The sequence below is a fragment of the Spermophilus citellus genome (genome assembly GCF_964194105.1).
Source record: "Spermophilus citellus genome assembly, chromosome: 7".
NCBI lineage: Eukaryota > Metazoa > Chordata > Mammalia > Rodentia > Sciuridae > Spermophilus > Spermophilus citellus.
This window is the reverse complement of record NC_138188.1, coordinates 153,316,823-153,338,349: the sequence shown is the minus strand read 5'-3', so window position 1 is coordinate 153,338,349 and position 21,527 is coordinate 153,316,823. Positions and strand designations below refer to the sequence as shown.

Sequence of the window (21,527 nt, the reverse complement as noted above, 5' to 3'; positions counted from 1 at the left end):
TGCCTGTAATCCCAGCAGCTCAGGAGTCAGGCAGGAGGATTGGAGTTCAAAGTCACCCTCAGCAACTGAGCAAGGTCCTAAGCAACTCAGCAAGAACCTGTCTCTAAATAAAAATATAAAAGGGGCTGAGGATATGACCCAGAGGTTAAGTGCCCCTGAGTTCAATCCGTAGTACCAAATATATATATATATATATACACACACACACACAAACACACACACACACACACACAAAGGAGAGAGAGAGAGAGAGACTATGGTTTGCTCCTGCCCTGTTGCAGGGGACCTCCAGCCCAGAGACCCTAAGGAAGCAAATACCATAATATTGCTTGCTATCTTGCTCCATTTTTTCCTAAGGTTCTTAACCTTTTTGTGCTTTGGATAGCTTTGGCTGCCTGGTAAAGCCTCTAGATCCTTCTCAGAATAATGCTTCCTTTGCACATGGCTTAGTTATAGTGAAGTAGTTACCAAAATATTTTTTTAATTAAGATTATATATGTGCTCACTAAATGACAAGGCCTGGTGATAGGTCTAGTAGTAGCTGTTCTGCAGTAGTGATGACCTTTGTAATACCTTGAGATATTAGTAACAACTGGAATGTGGTTTGAAAATAACTGATTTCTATTCATGACAAAGTCACGGGCACTGGTGATGTATTGCTCTTGGTTGCCTGTGTGCATTTATGATTGAAGGAGATGCTCACTTTCATTGCCATGTGCAATGGAAGCATTATTCTGAGAAGGGATCTAGAGGCTTCACCAGGCACTTACAACTAAAGGCTTGTAAGCATAAAAGACACCCCCCACCACCACCACCAAACATCCAGGTTCACAGACCATGTCAATTCTATCCATGGGTCCTGGGTCCTGAATTCCTGCTCTAGGCCATTAATGCTGGGTATAATAGCATCCGGAGGCAGGGCCTTCTGAACACATGGCAGTCTAGACAGCTTCTGAGAGTTTCCAGATACTCACTTTATCATCCCATTCTGAACAGGCATCAGTCTATGCACTGTTCATTGTTCCCCCAGCCCACCCTGTTCTGATGTCGGTGTCCTGGGGGAACATGCAGGCGTTTGAAGCCATTCCCTTAGAAACAACTCATTCATATATGAGCCCTCTAAATATTTCATTCTATACCATTGTTCCTGTCAACCATCATTAGTAGTAAGATCAATAATTATTAGCAAAAGTGGGTACTAGGTCTGAAAGACTATTTTGAAGGGTCTAGTATTTTTATTTTGGTGGTCAGGAGAGTCTCCTGTTTATGAATAACCAGGAATAGCTATCTATTTATCTGCATTGCTGGTTGTGTTAAGTTAAGTGACCCCGTTTGGCTACTTTTTCATGATTAGTTGATCGTCAGGTTCAGCCCATGGAATAATCATGAACCTAGTTGCACAAGCACAGGCTTGTCAAAAACCAACACTAAATGGGTTTTTTCTTAAAGTGACAAGTGGGAATAAAGAGCTTGAAGAAATACTAATCAATTTATTTATTCATTCAGATAGCAAATATTTATTTAGCATTTGTGGGCCTGGCACAATCCTACCTATTTTAGACACTGTGGATATACAAACACCACTACCACCACCACCACCCCACCCCCCTGCAAAAAAAAAAAAAAAAAAAAAAAAAAAGAAGAAGAAGAAGAAAAAGGAAAAATCCTGGCTTCTGCTAGGACCTCTATCCAGTTTTCAGAGATGATGACATAAAAACAAGTCAATAAAGTTAGAGCAAATGGATGTAGAGAGATGGTGCACCTGTAAGCTTAGATGTGAGGAAATTGAGGACCTGAGTCTTAGCGGGGTTTTATACAAAAGTGTCTTTGAGGGGGCAGAGAAGGCAGGGGAGGAGGTAGCTTACCTGGTCTGTGAGGAGGATGAGTGGGGAGGATAAGTAAGGTGGGATGCTGAGGGGGAAGGGGGCAGGGAGCAAGACAGGCCATGCAGGGCCTAAGTAAGAAGGGAACCTCAGGAGAGAAGGGAGATTATAGGTGGCTTCCATACCCACAGGTTCAGCATCTGTGGAGCACACCAACTGCTGATTGCAGATATTAACAACCAAAAAATTTAATTGTCGTTGGTCCGTACTATGTAGTTAGGCATGTGCTGGTCCCGCCTGCATCAAACAGGTACAGACTTGTTTGTGTCCTTATTCCCTGTGCAATATATTGTAGCAACTGTTTGCATAGCATTCACATTTATTGGATATTATAAGCAAGTGATTTAAAGTATATAGGAGGTTGTCCATTAGTTAAATGCAAATACTATGCCACTTTACATAGAGATTTCAGTGTCCCTTATGTAGGGAAAGTCCCGAAAGCAGTTTCCTATGTTACTCAGAGATGACTGTATGAAATTCTGTTGCAGTGGGCTCCTTGTGGCTGCCTTGTGGGCCATAAGGTGTTAAGACCCTGAGCAGGCAGACTGATAGGAGGCCAGGGAGCCAAAGTTGAGACAAGAGGTGATGGTGCCTTGGTCTGGGGCACCCCAAGGAGACATAGGAAGAATGATTGACTGTGAGAACTCAATTGCCTGCAGAGACTTGCCTCAAACCTGGTGATGTTTTGATCTACTTTTTTTAAAACAGGGAAATGTTCAACATCATTGTTTTAATCAAGAAAAGGAAATTATTAAAGGTATTTACGTATAAAATGACTGAATTTCAAATGTTTCTAGCTCCAGGTGTTGTAGTTGAAAATACATTTTCAAGCACAACCCCTTCTTGAAATATATTTTATTAGAGCTTTTTACTAAACCTGGCTTTAGTCCAACCAGCCTAAGAAGGACTGTGGTCCAGGGGCTGTTCACAGATCACCAAGGTATCATCCAATACCAGCAAGAGACAGGAGCATTTTCACACCAATTCCAAAGAGAAGTAGGTGGTATTGTGCAAGAATAGGAAAGACTGCACAAAGCCCTCTTCCCTCTTGGTCTTTGCAGAGATGATTGGAACAGTAAACACTGCCACCTGGGGGAAAGGCTTGGCTCTCAAGGATGTTTAAGAAAATAAGACTAAGGCTGCAGCTCAGCTGACCTGAACCCAGTGGATAATGTTTCAGTGAGCATTCTGTGGTTTGATGATATATATTAGCTGTACTGAATTTGATATTTATGATTTTGGTGACTATATTTTCCTGAACTAAAAATCAGTATAATTGATTTCTTCTAATTGAGGAATTTATTTTTAGGAAGCATTTATGAAGTATACAAATACAACCACATTCACTTTTACCCTTAGCACATTTCATTTGCTGGAAGCTGCCTTACATTAGGGTATTGAAACAAATCCGGGCTGTTTTCTGGGCTCCTGGGTCTTGAGTACTCTTGCTTAGTCTTAGTACTCAGTACTGAGTCTTCTCAAATGGCCAAAGTAAGTAAATGAAAAGAACTGGCATTCTTTCCTACATGCTCGAATAAGATGATTTATGGGTCAATGAGTGGGTTGTGAGAGATGGGGGCAGGTTTAACTCTTCACTATGACTGTGTTACTGCTATAGGTCAGATTTTTCTGTTATTTACCATGGGACAAATTCTGTCTTCATTTCACAATCAAATAACAGTGTTTAAGAGCCTTTGACGTATTTTTGGAATTTCATCTTTAATTTCGAATTGCAAGTTTTGGCTTACTTACCTAAGCATGTTGTTTTTTTTTACTCTGGTACCCAGGACCCTGCCTGGGAGGATCATAGCTTAGTGGAAATAACTTCAGCTTTAGAGGAAGCCAAAAACTCTTTCTCTTGAGTTTATAGATGGGAAATTAATTTAGGTACTTAATTTTTCTAGCTAATTTTGGTGAAGTTCCATGGCTAAAAGAGAACACCTTCTGCTTATGTAATTTGTTGTCTGTTTCAAGGCTAACCTTTGTCTCTACCTGTCTGTACCCTGGTGAGCTTTTTAGGTAAAAGCCATAAAGGAACAGAGAAGAATGGGAACACAGAGATTTCTCCTACTTCCATGCCGCCCCATGCTGGCATCTAACAACCTCGTTAACGTTTCCCACCCCAGTACTAGGGATTTTGATGACTTTAGCATTATTTTTCAGTTCTGAGATAGATGAGTAAAGAATGGACACAAAGAATGATGTTAGGGAATTATGTAGAAACCAAGCTGTAGCTAAGTTTGCCAATGTGAGTTCTAGTGGCTGCTTTGACTCTTAATAGGTTCCATCCAATGAGAAGATTGTGATGTGATATGAATTTCCATTTAAGTATCAATCATGAAAAAATAGATTTACAAAATGATGACCATTCCTAAGAAGTTATTTTTGATGAAATCCTAATCAGACTCCTCTTTGTCGTTTGCAGCTGTATAAAGAAATTGAAATTTGTCCAAAAGTCACTCAGAATATTCAGATTGAGAAGTCTGATGCAGCCGCTGATAATTACGGTAGGTTTGTCTGTCTTTGATCTTTGGTGTTGGTGTTTGAGTTATAGCATTTCCTGTGCAAACGTGCACTTATTTACAATTCAATAAAAAGTCTTTGGGGCCTGTTTAAAACAGAACACATCTGGCCCCGGTGCTATGGAGAGCCGCCAAACTGGGAAGAAAAGCTATGCTTTAAGACTTCAGCTTTCAATTCCTTCGCTTGAATCACTGGGATTCTATATCATGAAAACAGGGATATCATGGGAATGGATTGTTTAATAACACACGGTACTTTACATATAAAGGAAGTATCTATTTGCATCCCTCTCCCACAAACAGAAGCACTGTCTGCCTTTCTCCCACAAGTAATGTTGAAGGGACTGATTTTGGTGCTGTGTCCTCGGTCCCCAAGCCACCTCCAGGTTTTCTGACTGACCAGGACTCAGCACGTAGTCTGACCCATGACTGCCATGAAATGACACGAAGCCAAATCAGCAAAGGTGCAACGTCTGGGGAAAATAACTCCACAGTTCTCCCCAGTGGAGTCACATCAGGTGAATTGTGACAACCGGCTGGAAATGCTGCCTACCAGGGAAATTCCTTAGAGTCTCAGTGCCCAGAGCTTTTCTTGGGAGGCTTGTCATGGAAGCAACTACTGCCCAGCCCACAAAATTCTGGGCGCTCAGGAGGAGAACGGGTCTTCACCATAAGTCACATCACAGTCAGGCCCACTGTGTCAATGTTTTTCTCCATTCTGGTGCAGTTAAATATGTAATCCTTTCCATATGTTTAAGACTAGGCTTCTTTACTTAGTCTTACGCTACCGTATTTTAAATAGTAACAAAGTTGGTGCTTGAGTAAAGAAGGTGGGGAAATCCGTTCTGTGCTGTTATCAGTCAGAAGCAACGAGGTTAGCTGAGGTAACAAGCAGTCACCAAAGCCCAGCAGCTCAAAACAGTGGAATTTCTTTCTCATGTTTACCATGCATACTGTGTGGGTTGTTATTTTCACCCCAGTACCCAGGCCTTAAGCAGCTGTCACCTGGGACATTGTGGCTTTGTAGAAGGGAAAGAGAGGAGATGGTGAAGCAAGTATGGGCTCACTCACAATCAGTGGGAAGAGCACATCACACAGCTACACCTGCCTACAAGGGTGCAGAAAATTGCAGGCCTACTATGTGCTTGAAGGAGATTAAAGTTCCTTTGGAAGTGACATAAAGGCCGTTGTGTATGCAAACTTAAGATTTCTCTCTGAATCAAATTGTTAAGCTTTTTAGTATGAGAAGGTCTTCAAACCCTTTCCTGAAAAGCAGGATATCATATTTCTTCTGCAGCTATAGGCAGCTAATCCGGCTCTCACCATGCTCATTAAAGTGTTTTGGCCTAGTGAAAAGAGCTGATTTTGAATTCTTGGCCACTTGTATGACACCTTTACACAACTTGCTGCCCGACCTTAGAATAAAGACTCAGAAGGCCTGCAGGATGATTTTGATGGCAAAGAATCAGTGTTTATGGAAGGCTCTTCATGCATCAGCGTGGACTCAGTTACTGAAGCTGTAATTGGTGGCCCTGGTGTGATTAAGTGTCTGGGCCTCCAAACTCAGATGCTCTGCAATGATTGTTCTTTTTCTCTTTTGTTGACTTGATTTCTGTTGAGTGAGGGTGAGCTACAGAAGGCTGAATTCCAAAGCCCTTGGATTCTTATTCTAAGACTGAGTGATTTGGGAAATCAGAAATAGGAGTTGAGCATAAAAGTGCAACAGAGTAGCACTCCACCCCAGTTGTCCTTGGGGGACGTGTGACAAGGTGTTGCACAGATGCCTGGAACTGTGGATGGACAGTACCAGACCCTGTACATTGTTTTTTCCTCTGCATACATACCTATGATGAAGTTTCATTTCTAAATTAGGCACATCAAGAAATTAACAACAATAGCCAATAATAACAAAGGACAATTATAACCATAAGCATATATTGAAATAAAAGTTGGCCTCGGGGAACTGAAACTGTGGGGAGTGAAACTGTGGATGGGGGACCACTGCACTTGGTATCTTTAAAATTTTTTTTAATTAAAGTGATCAAGTTGCTCCCAGAACCCACTTCCCTTCCCATCTTGAGGGTGTGATAGAGCAGCAGGCAGCAGTCCACAGAGTATTACTAACAGTGCCTCTCGAACCATCCAATGCAAAGAAGCAAGTGTTTGTTTTAACTTCCGATTTTTCATAAATACCACTGCTTTTGTAAAGCACCAGGCCGCATACTTGGAAGTGGTGGCAATGTCCAGTTCTGTAAGGGGTTCTCAGGGCTTAATCTTGGTCTTGCTCTTACATTATTGCCAGTAGCAAACAGTTGGCACCAGTTCCTGAACTTCACTTTGGAAAGCCCTGCTGTGCATGGCTGATGACCTCAGCCTGAGCCAGTTCTTCCCAGTGCTCTCATTCCTGTTGGGATAAACTGTTCCAAAAGCCTGTGGCCGAGCAGGTTAAAGAGCACCCTGGTTGCAATCATAGGAGACCTGCTGGCCTCTGGCCTCAAGAGCTCCTTAGGAGTCCAAAGTCAGCTTATTTGCATCCAATGTTGACACCTACTTAAGCGTGGCTTCCTTTATATGCTGAGTTCAGCGTATGGAAAAGCTACTAGCACACAACACCAACACACACACACACATAAAATCTAACAATACAAGGCAGATGCTGCTTTCTATTTTAGAACACTTGAGGAAGGAAAATATGATCTAACCGTCCAACTGATGGAACAAAGTTAGAGAGTTAACACTGAGTTAATCTCTCTCTCTCTCTCTCTCTCTCTCTCTCTCTTCCCTCTCCACTCTCAGACCATACTGTGGAAATCAATCAAGATGGTTACATGATGCTTAGACCTAGCATGATGCTCAAGGGTGGTGGGCCCCAGTTCAGCCACTTAGCATTCCTTTTCTCTGGATGCTCCAATTATATTTCGACTCACGTGTCTTCCTGAGGGCAGAGGTGTGGATATTAACTGTATCCTGGACTCCTTGAGTCTCTGTTGGGTCTCTTGTTTAAATTTCCCTTGGCCATGAGTTTCAGCATGAAGAATCTGGCTGTTCATCATGGGAGTTGCTCTTAGTTTCCTCACGTGGTTTTAATCCCCCCCCCACTCCCACCCAGGATCTTTACTCTGGTTGTCACACATGACACCTTCCCATTATTGCAAGTGACAACCTTCCAGGTGTTGGATAGGTTGGGTATGTCTAGAATGAGCTCCTTCTTCCCCCTGTTGGCAATCATTTTGGACTGTGTTTGATCCATTTGCTGAGAATCAGTTTTGCTAGTCTATTTAAAAGGGCAAAAAATATCTGACTTCTGCCAGTTAGCTGTTAAGATCATTATGTTCTTCAGACACCTCGGAACAAACCAGTTGTAGGGTGTTGACTATTTTCTTCATAATTGTCAGTGCCGGGGATGGTGACGGAGACCCTCTCTGGCCTGATCTCTAGACAGGTGTCCTGCAGCGTGAGGTCCAGGGCAGAGCAGAGTGCTGTTCACATTTGTGAATTTGGGCTTCCTTGAGTGGTCTTTGGAAAGGATTTTATGTTCCTTACCCTTTCTTCTGCCCTCTTTCTGGTCACAGAGAGTCAGTTCCCTATCACCTTGAGAAGTCCAATCCTCTTCTCAGATCCTGAATTTATATCCGATTACCTGGTACAAAATTTCACAGTCAATTATAGTTCCTCAGACTGGGTGGCTTCCCTGCTCTCCTTGTTTTTAACTTCTTTATTTAAAAAGAGGACCAAGAAAAGAGGTGGTAATACAGATAAATGCCTGAGCCATCTCTGACACTTTGGCCTGTGGTGACTTAGAGCGGGCCCTCAGCATTTCCCCCTGCCATCTTCTAAGTAGGCTGCTCCCTCTACACCCCATCAGGATGCAATTGTCTTTAGGAAAAACAAAATGTTGATCTCAGAATTTTATAGAATTAGGTCTTTCAGAAAGGAGGTGCCTATCATTTGATGAATCCTGTTCATTCTTTGCCTTGCCATCCCTTTGCTCTGTAATAATATATAAAAGGGGAAAAAAACTACTGAAATGCAAATAAATATGCCTGTGTTAACACTAATGTTACGTCAGTGGTTTGTGTATAAAACATATTTTTATTTCATTGAAGCATCTTGAAAACCTGAAAATTACAAGTTTCTGTAAAAATAGCATTCAAAATAGAATAACAGGAAGACTTTGGAAAGTCCTCCGGCAGCTTTTTGCCATTTGCTGTCTGAGGGAGGTACAGTACTCAGGGGTGTGGGCAGGGCCACGAGCAGCTTTGCCCACATGGGTTGTCCATTTCCTATGAACTAAACAAAAACCCATATGTTCATCTGGACATGACCTGAAAAGCCTCAATGAGTCCCTGGTACCCAGCCTTGTAATGAAGTACTCTCTTTTCTTGTTTGCTTGTCTGTTTTTTTTTTTTAAACCACTGTGTCTTCTCTCTCAGCATTTAGACAGGGATTGATAAATAGTCTGGAATTTTTTTTTTTCCCAGAGTTGAAATTATTCCACTTGGGTTCATTCTTGTGGCCCTTTTAGAAGTATTTGCCAAGGGGCTTTTTCTTCAGGAAAGTAGGTATTGGTTGGATATTCAGTTCACCCATGAGGAGTTTGTCATGAGGCCGTCGACCCAAGCTAATAACCACAGGACCGGGAGCAGCCTGAATCCCTGAAATGACTGAGAATACCTGGGTCTTGCTCTGTCTTCTTTTCTGATTTAATAAAAAAGCCTAAGATTAATTAGTTCATAATCTTATGATCACTAATGGAGTATGTAATCAATTAATCAGTTTCAATTTGTAAAGTGAGTTGCTACTTATCCTTTGCTGCAGAATTTTGTTAAGCAGTGCCCATATGGCAGCATGAGCACATCGTATGGTGGGACATTTGTGACATATCCTAGGGTGTAGTGCAGGGGACACTAGTGAGGTAAGCTAATCTTCTTAGAGTTTGGAAAAGGCAAATGGGTGACATTTACCAGAAAGCAAGGAAAAACAAAATAGCTTCTTCCAAGTGGGTGGCTGGGTACGTAATGTGAAGATTGATGCGCAATGGTAATAGTTACTTTTATAAGGAGCAACTTCATTTAGAGTGATCACAAAACGCATTTTTTTTTTCTGCTTTGTAAAACAATCTGAGTTGGGGGAAAGGTTCTGGCTCCAAACTATAACCCAAAACATTAAACACACCTGGTTCACAGCAGGAGCTTCCTGTTGTTTGCTAAACGTGCAGAAGGTCTGAGCCCTGGTTCTTTGTATTTTGCAGGGTTTTCACTTTCTTCCGTGGAAGAGGATGGTGTTCGAAGGCTCTACGTGAACAGTGTAAAGGAAACTGGTTTAGCTTCTAAGAAAGGTGAGTCTGTGAGTGTCTTGTCTGTCTTTCTGCAATTCTTTTTGAGTTTCTCCAATTGATGGATGAGAAAGACAATCCAGAGGATTTTTGTGTAAGGTGTGTTTGAACATTGGCACATTGCAAACCCTTTCAAAGAATATGGTTTTATTCTAACGCAGGTGCGCAAGAAATGTCATCTTCTTGGGTTTTAAATCTGATTCTGAGCCTATTTCTATGGTGCTGGTGGGAAGTTCCATTCAAACCATAAATGGTGGTTCTGCATCTCTAGGGGGTTGTGGAGATCTGCAGGTGTTCCTGCTGGAGTGGAACTTGTGGGAGACCTCTCTGCACTGGTCAGAGCTGTCTGGCCCCTGCCTAACATACTAAAATCTTGTGAAGCACACGTTCCGTTGCTTCCATTCCTGGAGAATTTTTTCAGAAGTTGAGAACCTAGGGATTCATGATCCAGCCCTCTTGCCCTCACTTTGCAGAACTCTTTCCTGGGACATCCTACCTTTCCCCTGTTTGCCCTCAAAGGACTCATATGCATGTAGACTGGTCTTGGAATCCTGAATCTCCATCCTCTTTCTACTCCTGGGGAATCTTTAAAACATAGATTACCATTGGCTCTCCCTATCCATGGATTCTGCAGTAGCAGATTCAACCCACTGCAGATTGAAAATATTGTTTAAAAAAGTAAGTTTGGTCTGTACTAAACATACAGACCCTTTTTTTCTTGTCATTATTTCCCAAAATAATACAACTATTTACAGAGCATTCACATTGTATTAGGTATTACAAGCAAGGTATTACAAGAGGATGTTGTAGATTTATGCAAATATGTGCCATCTTACATAAGGTACTTGGGCATCTGCAAGTTTTGATATCCAGGGAAAACCCTGGAATCAAGCCCCCAAGGATGGGGATGGGAGAGATGATGGTATTTACTCACTGTTTCCTAGGGTCACTATAACAAATGACTACAAACTGGGTGGCTTCAAACCACAGAAACTTCTCCTCTTGCATTCAGGAGGCGAGAAGTCTTAAACTAGACATTGGCAGGATCGATTCCTTCTGTGTCTTGGGGAAGAATCTGTCACGTGCCTCTTCCTGACGCTGGTGGCTGCCAGCCATTCTTCGCTTGTATCTGTTATATCTGCAATATAATATGATTATAATTACTGTATTATTTTAGCTATCTCTGCAATTTATGTCCTCTGGGTGGACATGCATTTTTGAGGGGACACGATGCAACCCACTATGCTTACCATAGGTAAGGGTTTGGGATCCGTCCTTATTTCTTCTTGCTGTGGAATTTTTAGTTTTGTTAAAACAGTGGTAAAATAAAGCCCATGTTGAATGTCACTGGTAAACTTGGCTAGGATATACGTGTTTGCAGGTAGGGACCTGTGTGTCTTCTGTTAAAGATGGCTGAACAGTATGGCCAGGGTATGAGGAGTATGGCTCTTTCCTCCTCCTTCCACATTCTGGTTTAGCATAGTTCTGAGTCGTGGCATGCAAGCTCCCTGTGCAGGTTGATTTGCCCTGTGCCAAGAACTTGGAGATGCACAACCCACAGACCTGCTATGCCTAGAAATGGCCATGACTGGCCAAGTGGGAAATAAAGGCAGAAGTGTTTACCCGCTGTCTGTCATAGAGGAGGACTTTCTTTCTTTTTCCTTCAGCCCTTTCTAGGCCGTAGGGAGCCTGGAGGCCGGAATTGGATACAGACACTGAGCTGGGTCTCAGCCAAGTGCAGAGATGATGACAAGGTTTATTCCCCTTCGAACCCCAAAGCCTGATCTTTATCTTTTTTAGCACAATGAGTGTGCTGGGTGGCGTGGCCCGGGGGTGGGGGATCTGCTGTGCCGGTTTCAGTCACATCCTGTGTTGGTTCAAAACCCTGGTGTTTGATGAAAACAGACAGTTGTCAGCTCCAACCCTCTTCCCTCACGTAGTGCTTGTTCTCTGCAGATGTGAGAGTAGAGGAGCGTTGTCCTCTTGAGCCACACACTGCCCGACACCCCACATGTGGATACCCATGTGTGGACACCCGTGTGTGGACGGCAGTGTCAAGAGGGTCTTGGGGTGTGTTTTGTTAGATCCAGCCTGTATGTGAAGACTCAGTCCCCTCCCTGCACTGCTTCTGGTAATGGGGGACTTGCTGGGGCCTTGCATCCTCCTGTGGGTAACATTTGATTCCAGAGTGTCCTCCTCCTTCAGCCTTCCGCTCCTCTTCTTTGTAGCCAGCCTTTGATATCTGTTATGTTCTTGCCAGATGCAACGCTTTCAGATCCTTGAACCACTGATGAGAGTGTGGAATCCAACTCTGGTCATTGCTCTTTGGACGCTGTCAGGGTCTCAGAGTCCCTGTTAAAATGACCTTGATGCATCCAGGGAGAGTCCAGTGGGATGTGGCTTAATTGGACCAGAATGTTCCATTTGCATTAATTCAGGTTCAGTTTGTCTTGCTTTACTTCTGTCAGCCACACTGGGCCGTTGGCTAGATGTCGTCAACCCTGGATTCCACCCCCACCTGCTCGCCTTCACACACGTGCTGCTCTTGGCGGAGCTCCTGGTGGCTCTGCTTGTAGAATTGACGTTTTGTACCCAAGTATGGTATTTTGCACTTATTCACTGTGGCATGTTTGTTTGGGGCTGTCATTCTACTCTTCGAGTCACCTGCGGGTCAATTGATGTCATCTAAGTTTTTCCTGATGGCACATAGGACAGAGCCATCAAGAAAGCCATGTGCCCTATTACTCTAGACAGCCTGATACTTCCAAAGTTTTCCCATGGTCAGTCACTGTCTCCATGGTGGGTTGGGATTATTTCTGAGCAGGCTGCAATTCTTTGTTAGAAAGAAAAGTGTTTTGTTGTTGTTGTTGTTGTTTGTTTTGTTTTTTAAAAAAATATTTTTAGTTCTAGATGGGCATAATACCTTTATTTTATCTATTTTTTTTTAATGTGGTGCTGAGGATTGAACCCCATGCCTCACACTCTACCACTGAGCCACAATCCCAGCCCTAGAAAGAAAAGTTTGTGCGTTTCTTCTACCAAATATTAACAGCAAGAGCTCATGTCTGTTGACTAGGTTCCATGGAGTTTCACATGGATTACTTCATCTACCCTCGTTTAACCCACTTTCCCTCTTTTTTTTTTTTTTAAGAGAGAGTGAGAGAGAGAGAGAGAGAGAGAATTTTTAATATTTATTTTTTAGTTCTCGGCGGACACAACATCTTTGTTGGTATGTGGTGCTGAGGATCGAACCCGGGCCGCACGCATGCGAGGCGAGCGCGCCACCGCTTGAGCCACATCCCCAGCCCCCCACTTTCCCTCTTACAAATGAAAACTGGAAGAGATTCGATGGCATTATCAAAAGTCACAGAGCCATCCCTTGGGGAAGCAGTGGTGGAGGGATGCTGGGGGGGCTTTGTTGGTCCTCAGTATTGGGGGTTACCTCCTGCTCATTCATACCTGTATTGTGTTCCTACGGTTGTCATAACCAAGCACAACAAATCCAGGGCTTCAACAACAGAAATGTACTTTCTCACAGTTCTGGAAAAAGCCAGAAGTCTGAAGTAGAGAAAGCCATTTGAAGGTTCTTGTAGAGAATCCTCTCTTGTTCTCTTGTCTTGTCTGGTTTCTGGTGGCCCCAGATCTCCCTTGCCTTGTGGATGAATCATTCCATACTCTGTCTTTGTCTCTGTATGCCTCCTCTTCTTCTTTCTGGGTCTTCAGAGTGTCCTTACAAGAACATTTGTCACTGGACTTAGGATCAGGTAACCCAGCATCACGTTTTCTCAAGTTCCTTAACTTAATGACAACTTCAAAGACACCTTTTCCAAAGAAGACCATGTTCATAGGTTCTGGGGTGTGGCATATTTTGTGGGGTCACCACTCAACCGACCACACAGTCATGTTCTGTTGCTCACGTGGACCTGGAATTTCTTTTTGAAAAACCTCATCCATGGTTTTGATTTTTTAAGTCTTTTTGTTCTTATAGTAAGTAAGTCCCTTTAATATCTAACTATAAGTACTTGGGTTGTTGTAAGAAAAGACCAAAAAACAAACAAACAAACAAAAACCCCAAACCTTGCTTTTCACAAATAGAAATTTTTGTATTTTTGATCTGAATGTTGGGATGCCCCAGTCTTTTACTTAATAATGAAATTAGCTTCACAGAATTTTGCCTCTGATTTGGAGAAAAGCATCTTATTTCTCATCCATTCCCTCTCCACCGGTACTGTTTCTTGGAGTGTTTTGTGGTAGCAAATAGATTTCACATGTTTTGGAAACCCGAGTAAGGATGGCCAGGGTGTGTGACTCAGTCAGACTGGGAACTGAGAACCTCACTGTAGCATCATTTTTCTTTGGAATCCAGAGGTGGGATCCCCATGCCTGAGGGGCTGGGTCACTTCTCCTTTTTGCAGTTCATTTGTCTTTGCTCTTTCTTCACTCCTTTCTCCAACTGTGTTTTTACACATTAGCATATAAAATAAGGAATGTGACTCCTTTTCCCTCTTAGCTGAGAGCTTACTCTTTCCTTCCCAGTTCTTCCCTAGCCTCTCCCTTGCTCCAGCTGTTGGAATGTTCCTTCCATACCGGTTTGAACTGCCCCAGAATTAGTCACAACTTCTTGTTCTTCCAGGTTGGGCTTGTTCTGGGCTGTTCCCTTGGGCCTCTCCCCCATAATGCTTTGCAAAAGTAGCAGCAGAACTCTGGGGACTTCCTGAAAGATATTCACCCCAAGGTCCCATGTCATTAGAAAGGGAGGGGACCAAGTATTGCATTTGCATCTGTACACTGTTGTCTTTAAATGTATTTGGGATAAGACAGCTTTTATTTTTATGTGGTGCTGAGGATTGAGGTTTTGGTTTTATAGAAATGATCAATAGACATGAATATGCTCCAAACGTCCTGATTGCAGCACAGAATCATTGGAAGATAGCCAGAATTTGCATTTGTGAAGACAAATAGGCAAATGCTTAGATCACATCAATTGAATAAGGAGTGAGTTTGTTTAGGTGATGTGTTGAGGTCAGGACAGGCATGTCCTGAACCTTCCCATGTCCAGAACCTTCCAGTCCCATGTCCAGAACCTTCCAGTCCCATCATCATTTTGGAGCATTGTAGCTCAGCACCAGGAGTTGAGGCCCCCACACTGGAGAGCTTGGTGTGTGCCCTTTCTGGCTGAACGTGTAAGCTGTTGTGTTCTGATTTCTGCATGTGACATTAAAAATTTCCACCTTGCGTCGGCAGGCCTGAAGGCGAGAGATGAAATTCTCAAGATCAATAATCGTGTCGCTGGTACCCTCAACTCCTCTATGCTCAAAGATTTCCTCTCGCAGCCCTCCCTGGGCCTTCTGGTGAGGACCTACCCTGAGCTGGAGGGAGGAGTGGAGCTGCTGGAAAGTCCGCCCCACCGAGTGGACGGCCCCGTGGACCTCGGCGAGAGCCCCCTGACCTTCCTCACCAGCAACCCAGGTAGGCACAGGGCTGGGGGCCCCCGGATGGCCGTTCAGCCAAGTCCTGGGAGGTTTGCCACGCAGCCTGCATATGTCAGTGGACTTCCTCTGTCTTGAAGGCAGAACAAAACATGTGAGATGGGCTGATTACCGACCCTGTGCTTCCTGTGGAAGTTTCAAAGGGCCAAGGAGTGTGTTCTTGTCGTGGATTAACTGTCTTTCTTCAGATCTACCCGTCCTCCTTAGAAAGCTTTATAATGTGTTTGCTATTTTGGAGAAAAGTTGACTATGGATAGAGATAAGGAGACACCCTGCTGGGAATCACACAAGATACTGAGACTCCCAGTCCTGTAGTTGGGCTTATGAGAGGCTCCAAATGACCACAGTGGAAATGTGTTCAGAGCTCCTTGGTCTCTGACTCTCTGGCTCTTCCAACCTGGAGTCTGAACTTGGGCCCGTTAGCGGAACCCCCTGCCCTTCCCCATCTGCTGCTCTTCCTTTCCCTCTCCCTCACTCTGGCAACCTTGTGCTCATCCTAATGGAAGCAGCTTGAACGCTACCTGCCCTTGGAAGTCTTCCTGGAACCCCACAGAGTTCGCTGCCTCCCCTGGGCTCCCGTGATCCTACAAATGCCTCTTCCCTGAGGGCTCTGACCATATGATACTATTCTTACTTTCTTCTGTGCTTGTTTCCTGGGAGTGGCTTTATGTTCTTGGTCTTCCCTGCTCTTTGCACATAGGCGACCCTTTTCTGTTCAGCGAGAGGTGGGCCAGTGAGTAACCAAATGGACAGGGTAGACTGTTTTGTTTATTTGTCCATGACTGGGTTCTGGGGGTCTGGATTTTGGAAGTTGCATTTTGGAATTATTTTCTCTTGGCTTGGGTTTAAAAAAAAGGGGGTTGGGGTCATTTTTAGTTTTCACATCTGAGTTGTAGCATCTGAATTGGGCATTTTATCTGCCATTGTTGTTTTTTAAATTACCATATGAAGCTTGGCCAGCTAAGAAACCCTACAAGCTTCTCATTCTTTCCTTCAGTGGCTTCCTGGAAGAATTCAACTTGTTGCAGCTTCAGAAAATTGATTGCGTTTCATTTGGTTACTATTGACCTCCTTGGTTCACGTGTCACTGTGGGACTCATGTACCAGTCTCATTTTAAAAAATTGGCTCCAATGAGTTATGTACCCTAAAAAAAAGGGAATTGAGACCTTGAAGGTTATTCTTTGATGTGACCACAAGATGGCAGCATCGATCCCTTAAAATTCCACTCATAGAGCCCTGTTTCTCTCTGACTTCAGTATTATGTTAGATTACATTATTTAAAGGATTTTTTAAGCTTGGATATGCATAACACCAAGCAACAGTGTGTGCTAAATTGTCTTTTGGTTTTATGTTTTTCCCCCTATTTGAGCCCTTCCTATAGTTATAGATATAAAACTAGGATTACCAAACTATATTCCACAGACCAAAACCAGTCCCGCTGCATGGTTTTTCAATAACCTTTCACTGGGACACAGTCTCACCTACTCATTTACACCTTTCTCTGTTCTCCCAATGGCGAGTTGAGAAGTTTTAACAAGAAATTACAGTTTGCAAAGTCCAGAATACTATCTGGCCCTGTGTGGATAGGTTTACCAAACACTGGCATAAAGTGTGCCAGAAATTACAGAATTTCTTTAAAGAAATCACTGTTGGGACTGGGGTTGTAGCTCAGTGGTAGAGTGCTTGTCTAGCATGCATGAAGCACTGGGTCCTATCCTTAGCACCACATAAAATCATAAATAAATAAAATAAAGGCATTGTGTCCATCTTACAACTAAAAAAATATTTTTAAAAAAAATCACTGTTGATGTTTTGGTCTATTTTTTCTTAAAAAAAACTGTGTGTGTATATATTTTATATATATATATAATATACACACAAATATAAATATATATATACCCATATACATATATATGTGTGCACCTATATATTTCCAATTTTAATAATTAAAAATGCATATATATTTATGTGTTTTATAAATATCTGGTGGGATCTGCACACAGTGGCTGTTCTGCCTTCTACATGATGATTTACAGTCAGCAGCTGGCCTTCCCGTCCCACTGCTGTTGTGTCCTGCAGACCAGTTCGCTGTGGAGGTTCCAAACTAAATCCACTGAACTCACCTTTGTTTAAAACATATTAAAGCTGCAATTTTAGAATCACCTTTGGGAGATTTATTCATTCCTTTGTTGTACCACAATGGAATGGCCATAACGTGGAACTCGGGTTCCTGCCTGCGTCTCTGCCTGTCCACCTTCTGGGTGCTTCCACTTCCTAGTCCCCATGTAATGGTGAAAGATAAAAGGGGAAGCGAGTAAACAGGATGAAATAACCCATAAGATTGCTCCATAATGAGGCAGAGATAAAGCGGTATCCACACACAGCTGCAATCAACGTAGAAAACAACTGAGATAATTTATACAATGGGCCGGCTGGACGGCAACCTTGGTCTAAATTTAGAAAAGTAACTAAAAATAAGAACCATTCTGAGTGGCAGGTTTGAGATTTGATGCAGGGACCATCCTCAGGTGGTCATAGTGAGTATTTGGCAATCTTGACAGTGAGTCAAGGTGAGCGTGTTGGGGACCCTGAGGTCCAGTGAGCTGTGGCCAGAGAGGGTCTGCTGGAAGCTGCTCCTGCCGAGCTCTTGCCATCTCATAAGCCCAAATACATAGACTTGGCCAGATCCTCCCCTCCGCTGAGAATCCTGATGGAAATATGTGGTTCCTTTTCAAGGTTGGGTTATTTCTGGACCTCTTTCTCACATAGAAGCTTCTATATGGAAGCATGACAGCCTGGTGGCTAAAAGTGGGCTCAGGATCTAGATTTCTGGGGACTGCATTCATTTCCATGTTCCCGTCATGCCCCTAAACAGTCCTGTTTAATCCTTCTGTGCCCTCACTTGCACAATAGAGATGATGACATTAGCCATCTCACTAGGTTGATGTGAAGACTAAGTGAGTTACTCAGATGTTTAAAATAATACCTGTAAGAACTCAATAAACGCTTGTATCCAAGGCAGTCTCTGGGGAGCATGATCATGGGCTGGCCTGTAAACAAAGATGGATAATTTTTGATGTCCTTACTACCTACCTTCTCCTTCATTTCCATCTTCAACAGCTGATTTTTTTTCTGATAAAAATTAAGTTTATGAATTACAGTTTGCTTATTCTTTCCCATGTGGAAAGAAAGGGATTCTATAGTCTTGTATGCTGAGATCCGGGGGCCCTTTTCAGAGCTCAGGAATCACTTTGCCTGGGAAGGCCTTCTTTGTGGTTGTTTCAAATTCCCTGGGGGGGAGGGGGATTTCTAAGGTGCTCTAGCCCTGGGGTCTTCTGGTTAGGGACCCTTCTTTTCCTGTCCTGGTGGGATGATAAGACAGTGGGAAATGTCAAGGTGACTTGCAAAGCTCCTGTAGCTTCTTGGTAACATGGGGATCTGCTTTCACTGAGATTTTTGTAGGGAAAATCTGTTAGGGGGCCTTGGAGTAGTGCTTTCTCCTTCTCTTCATCCATGGAAGCGTGGTACATGGATTGCCACGTTGGCATAGAAAGCCAGGGACTGGATAGGGACAGCCTACCCTACGTGTTCTCCGAGACCTGGTTTCCTGTCCTTGGCCTCTGGCTGTCCAGTTACTTCTGGTTGAAGTCTCACCAGGACTGCTTTCATCTCTCTTTCTCTTTTTTTTAAAAGCACTTGTTTATGTACATATTGATAGGATGTCCAGGACAAAAAGACAGTTCCTTCAGTGGCTGTTATTCTAGAAAAGCCCTTGTAGTGAAGGGGAAGCCGGAGTAGGAAGTTGCGAGCTGATGTTTGTGTGAGGTTTCCAAAAGCCCCTCTCATGTTCTCCTGTGATTTATTTTGATCTCATCTAGCACTATTAACGTTTCGAGCCAGATTTTTGGTTGTTATTGTTGTTCTGTGATGAAAGTAGTCTCAGCAAGACTTCAGTGGTGTATGGCAAAATCTCCTCTAGCTGAGAACCACTGGCCCGGTTTATTGGACAGGATACCTGTATCACCCAGTGGGGGAAGTACGTCAGTGAACATCAACTTAGGGAAGCAAGTATAGATCTAAAGTAATTGTTTAAAAAGTTTTATAAAGCATTTATTGAGAGAATTGAAACATAAATGTCCTTTTCTGACACCCTCTCCCCACCCCTTTTTCTAACTAGGGAAGAAGAAAAAGTAAATGCTTATTCTGAATACCTACTTTTTTCCCCAAATGTGGGAACTGTGGTGTAGATCATAAAATTCACCATTTAAACAAAGATATTTGCATCAGTAATTATGCAAATACTCATCTTTTATGCAAATTACATGAATCATAGATCAGGTGACTTCCCAAGGTGGTGTCTTCCCAAGGTTTCAAGCATCTGCTTGTCGGTCTCATTTTTGGTTCTGCCCTTAGGGCTGACATTTCTTTCATTTTTGTAGTGAATGTTGCTGTGATGTACTTGCCCTAGAATTCCACCTGACCATTTGTGACAGGCAGGTGCCTTGGTTTATCTCAGTGACTAGCTCCCGGTATTACAATAAAAGCACCAGGGCTCTGTGGATTGAAGTTGCTTCTTATTTTATAGATGGTTATTGCTGCATTTGAGCTGGAGAAAGCAGAGTGTCTGAGGCTAACAGCAGGCCCACAGTACGTAGAGACAATTAGGGCCAGCCTTGGACTTGAGAGTCGGACCCTTTGATGAGCACATCTGTCTGATGCTGGGTGGAAGCTGGTGGTGTGCAGGAGTACAGATGTCCCTCCAGATTAAGCAGCGTTTGTTTAACAGGAAAGGCTTCTGTGATTGCCATGAAAGTCCAAGGCACCTTGAGTCGCAGTGAGAAATTGTTAGCGCCAGGCGTGGTCAGCACTAGATGAGCCTGGGCCGTGCACGCTTCTGTTCCGTACCTGTGAAACACAAGGTTCTATTTTAGTCTGATGTTCCATGGAGACTGTCGGACTCGATTCCAAAAAATTGAAGACAATCAGGCAGCAGGGAGGGTCTGCGAGGAAAGAGGAACTAAGCAGATTTATCTTTCTGCAAACAAATATGGTCTAGCGTTTGGATTCTCTGAAGCCTCACAGATACCAGGCAGCACATGGCCCCCTGTTTGTTTGTCGATAAAATTCAGAGCCATGTGTGTCTTGTAAATTGTTTGTGTGCCCTGCTTTTTGTCACTTAGCACATGGCCTTCTTCTGTGGGCCCTGCTGGGATGAGAGGAATCCAAATGCCTAATTTTGATTTCCAGTGAGCTTTGATTGATGGCGCCCATCAAATCCTGTGTGTGGAAAAAAAGTGTTGTTTCAGAGAGTTTCCATTCTTATGTTTTTAAAGATTGTGACTGTCCCTTACAAATGACTTTCACAACAAGCTGACAGTGAGGCCTAAATCTACAGTTCTTATACATTTTAAAATTTCTCTCTGTAGGAAGCAAAGACACTGAAATTTTGTGAAATTTGTGATTAAGTTGTCTACCCACTTTATGTTGTGATATCACCCCCTCCTTTTTTTTCCCCATAGAGTATATTTAACTTTATTTAATTTATATAATAGTTTTGCTTGGTAACAATTTTGTTTTTTTAGCTTTGTTAAGGTGGGTGACTGTTGGTGCTGAGGTTATGAATGATGACTGCTTGTGTATAATTCTTACTGTTTCATTATCATTTAACCACCTGGAAAGCAAAATGAAAGCAGAGCCTAACAGTTGATCCCAGCCTGTGTCTAATCTTCCCTTGCTCCTTCCCACCAATTCCATAAATTGTTTTTCCTACTGAAATTTAAACTTAGATATTAGGCTAGTGCCGTGCCACGTGCCTGTAATCCCATTGGCTCTGGAGGCTGAGGTGAGAGGATTCTGAGTTCAAAGCCATCCTCAGCAAAAGCGAGGTGCTAAACAACTCAGTGAGATCCTGTCTCAAAACAAAATACAAAATAGGGCTGGGATGTGACTTAGTGGTTGAGTGCCCCTGAATTCAATCCTTGGTACCCAAGGGGAAAAAAACAAAAAACAAACAAAAAACAATCTCAGATGTTAACAAGGTCTTTCAAAAATTGATTCCTCTCTGGAGGTATTGGAATCAGGGAATCTGCTTAATGCACATTGCTTATGTCAGGTGAAGAATTTTTTCTTTCTCCGTTAAATTTAAGTCCTGCATGACCTTAAATGAAGCTGTGTCAATGTGTCTAATCCAAATCAATGAAAGGTAAATCTCAGTGTAAATTTACATGGATGCGTTTGTACCGCCTTGAATCTTAGCATTGTCTATCCTCCAAATGATGTGTAGGGTGTGCCAGTTGC

The 21,527-nt window shown here is 43.0% G+C and overlaps 1 protein-coding gene across 3 annotated transcripts in view; it reads left to right on the top strand.

Annotated features, from left to right (window-relative positions):
• TIAM1 (TIAM Rac1 associated GEF 1) overlaps positions 1–21,527 on the top strand; it is a 366,345-nt gene that overhangs the window by 296,217 nt on the left and 48,601 nt on the right. For all 3 annotated transcript variants that reach the window (XM_081302880.1, XM_081302878.1, XM_081302879.1), the window contains 3 exons: positions 4,309–4,390; positions 9,657–9,743; positions 14,985–15,209. In XM_081302880.1, coding sequence (XP_081159006.1) covers positions 4,309–4,390; positions 9,657–9,743; positions 14,985–15,209 — 394 coding nt within the window. The remainder of the gene's footprint in view (positions 1–4,308; positions 4,391–9,656; positions 9,744–14,984; positions 15,210–21,527) is intronic.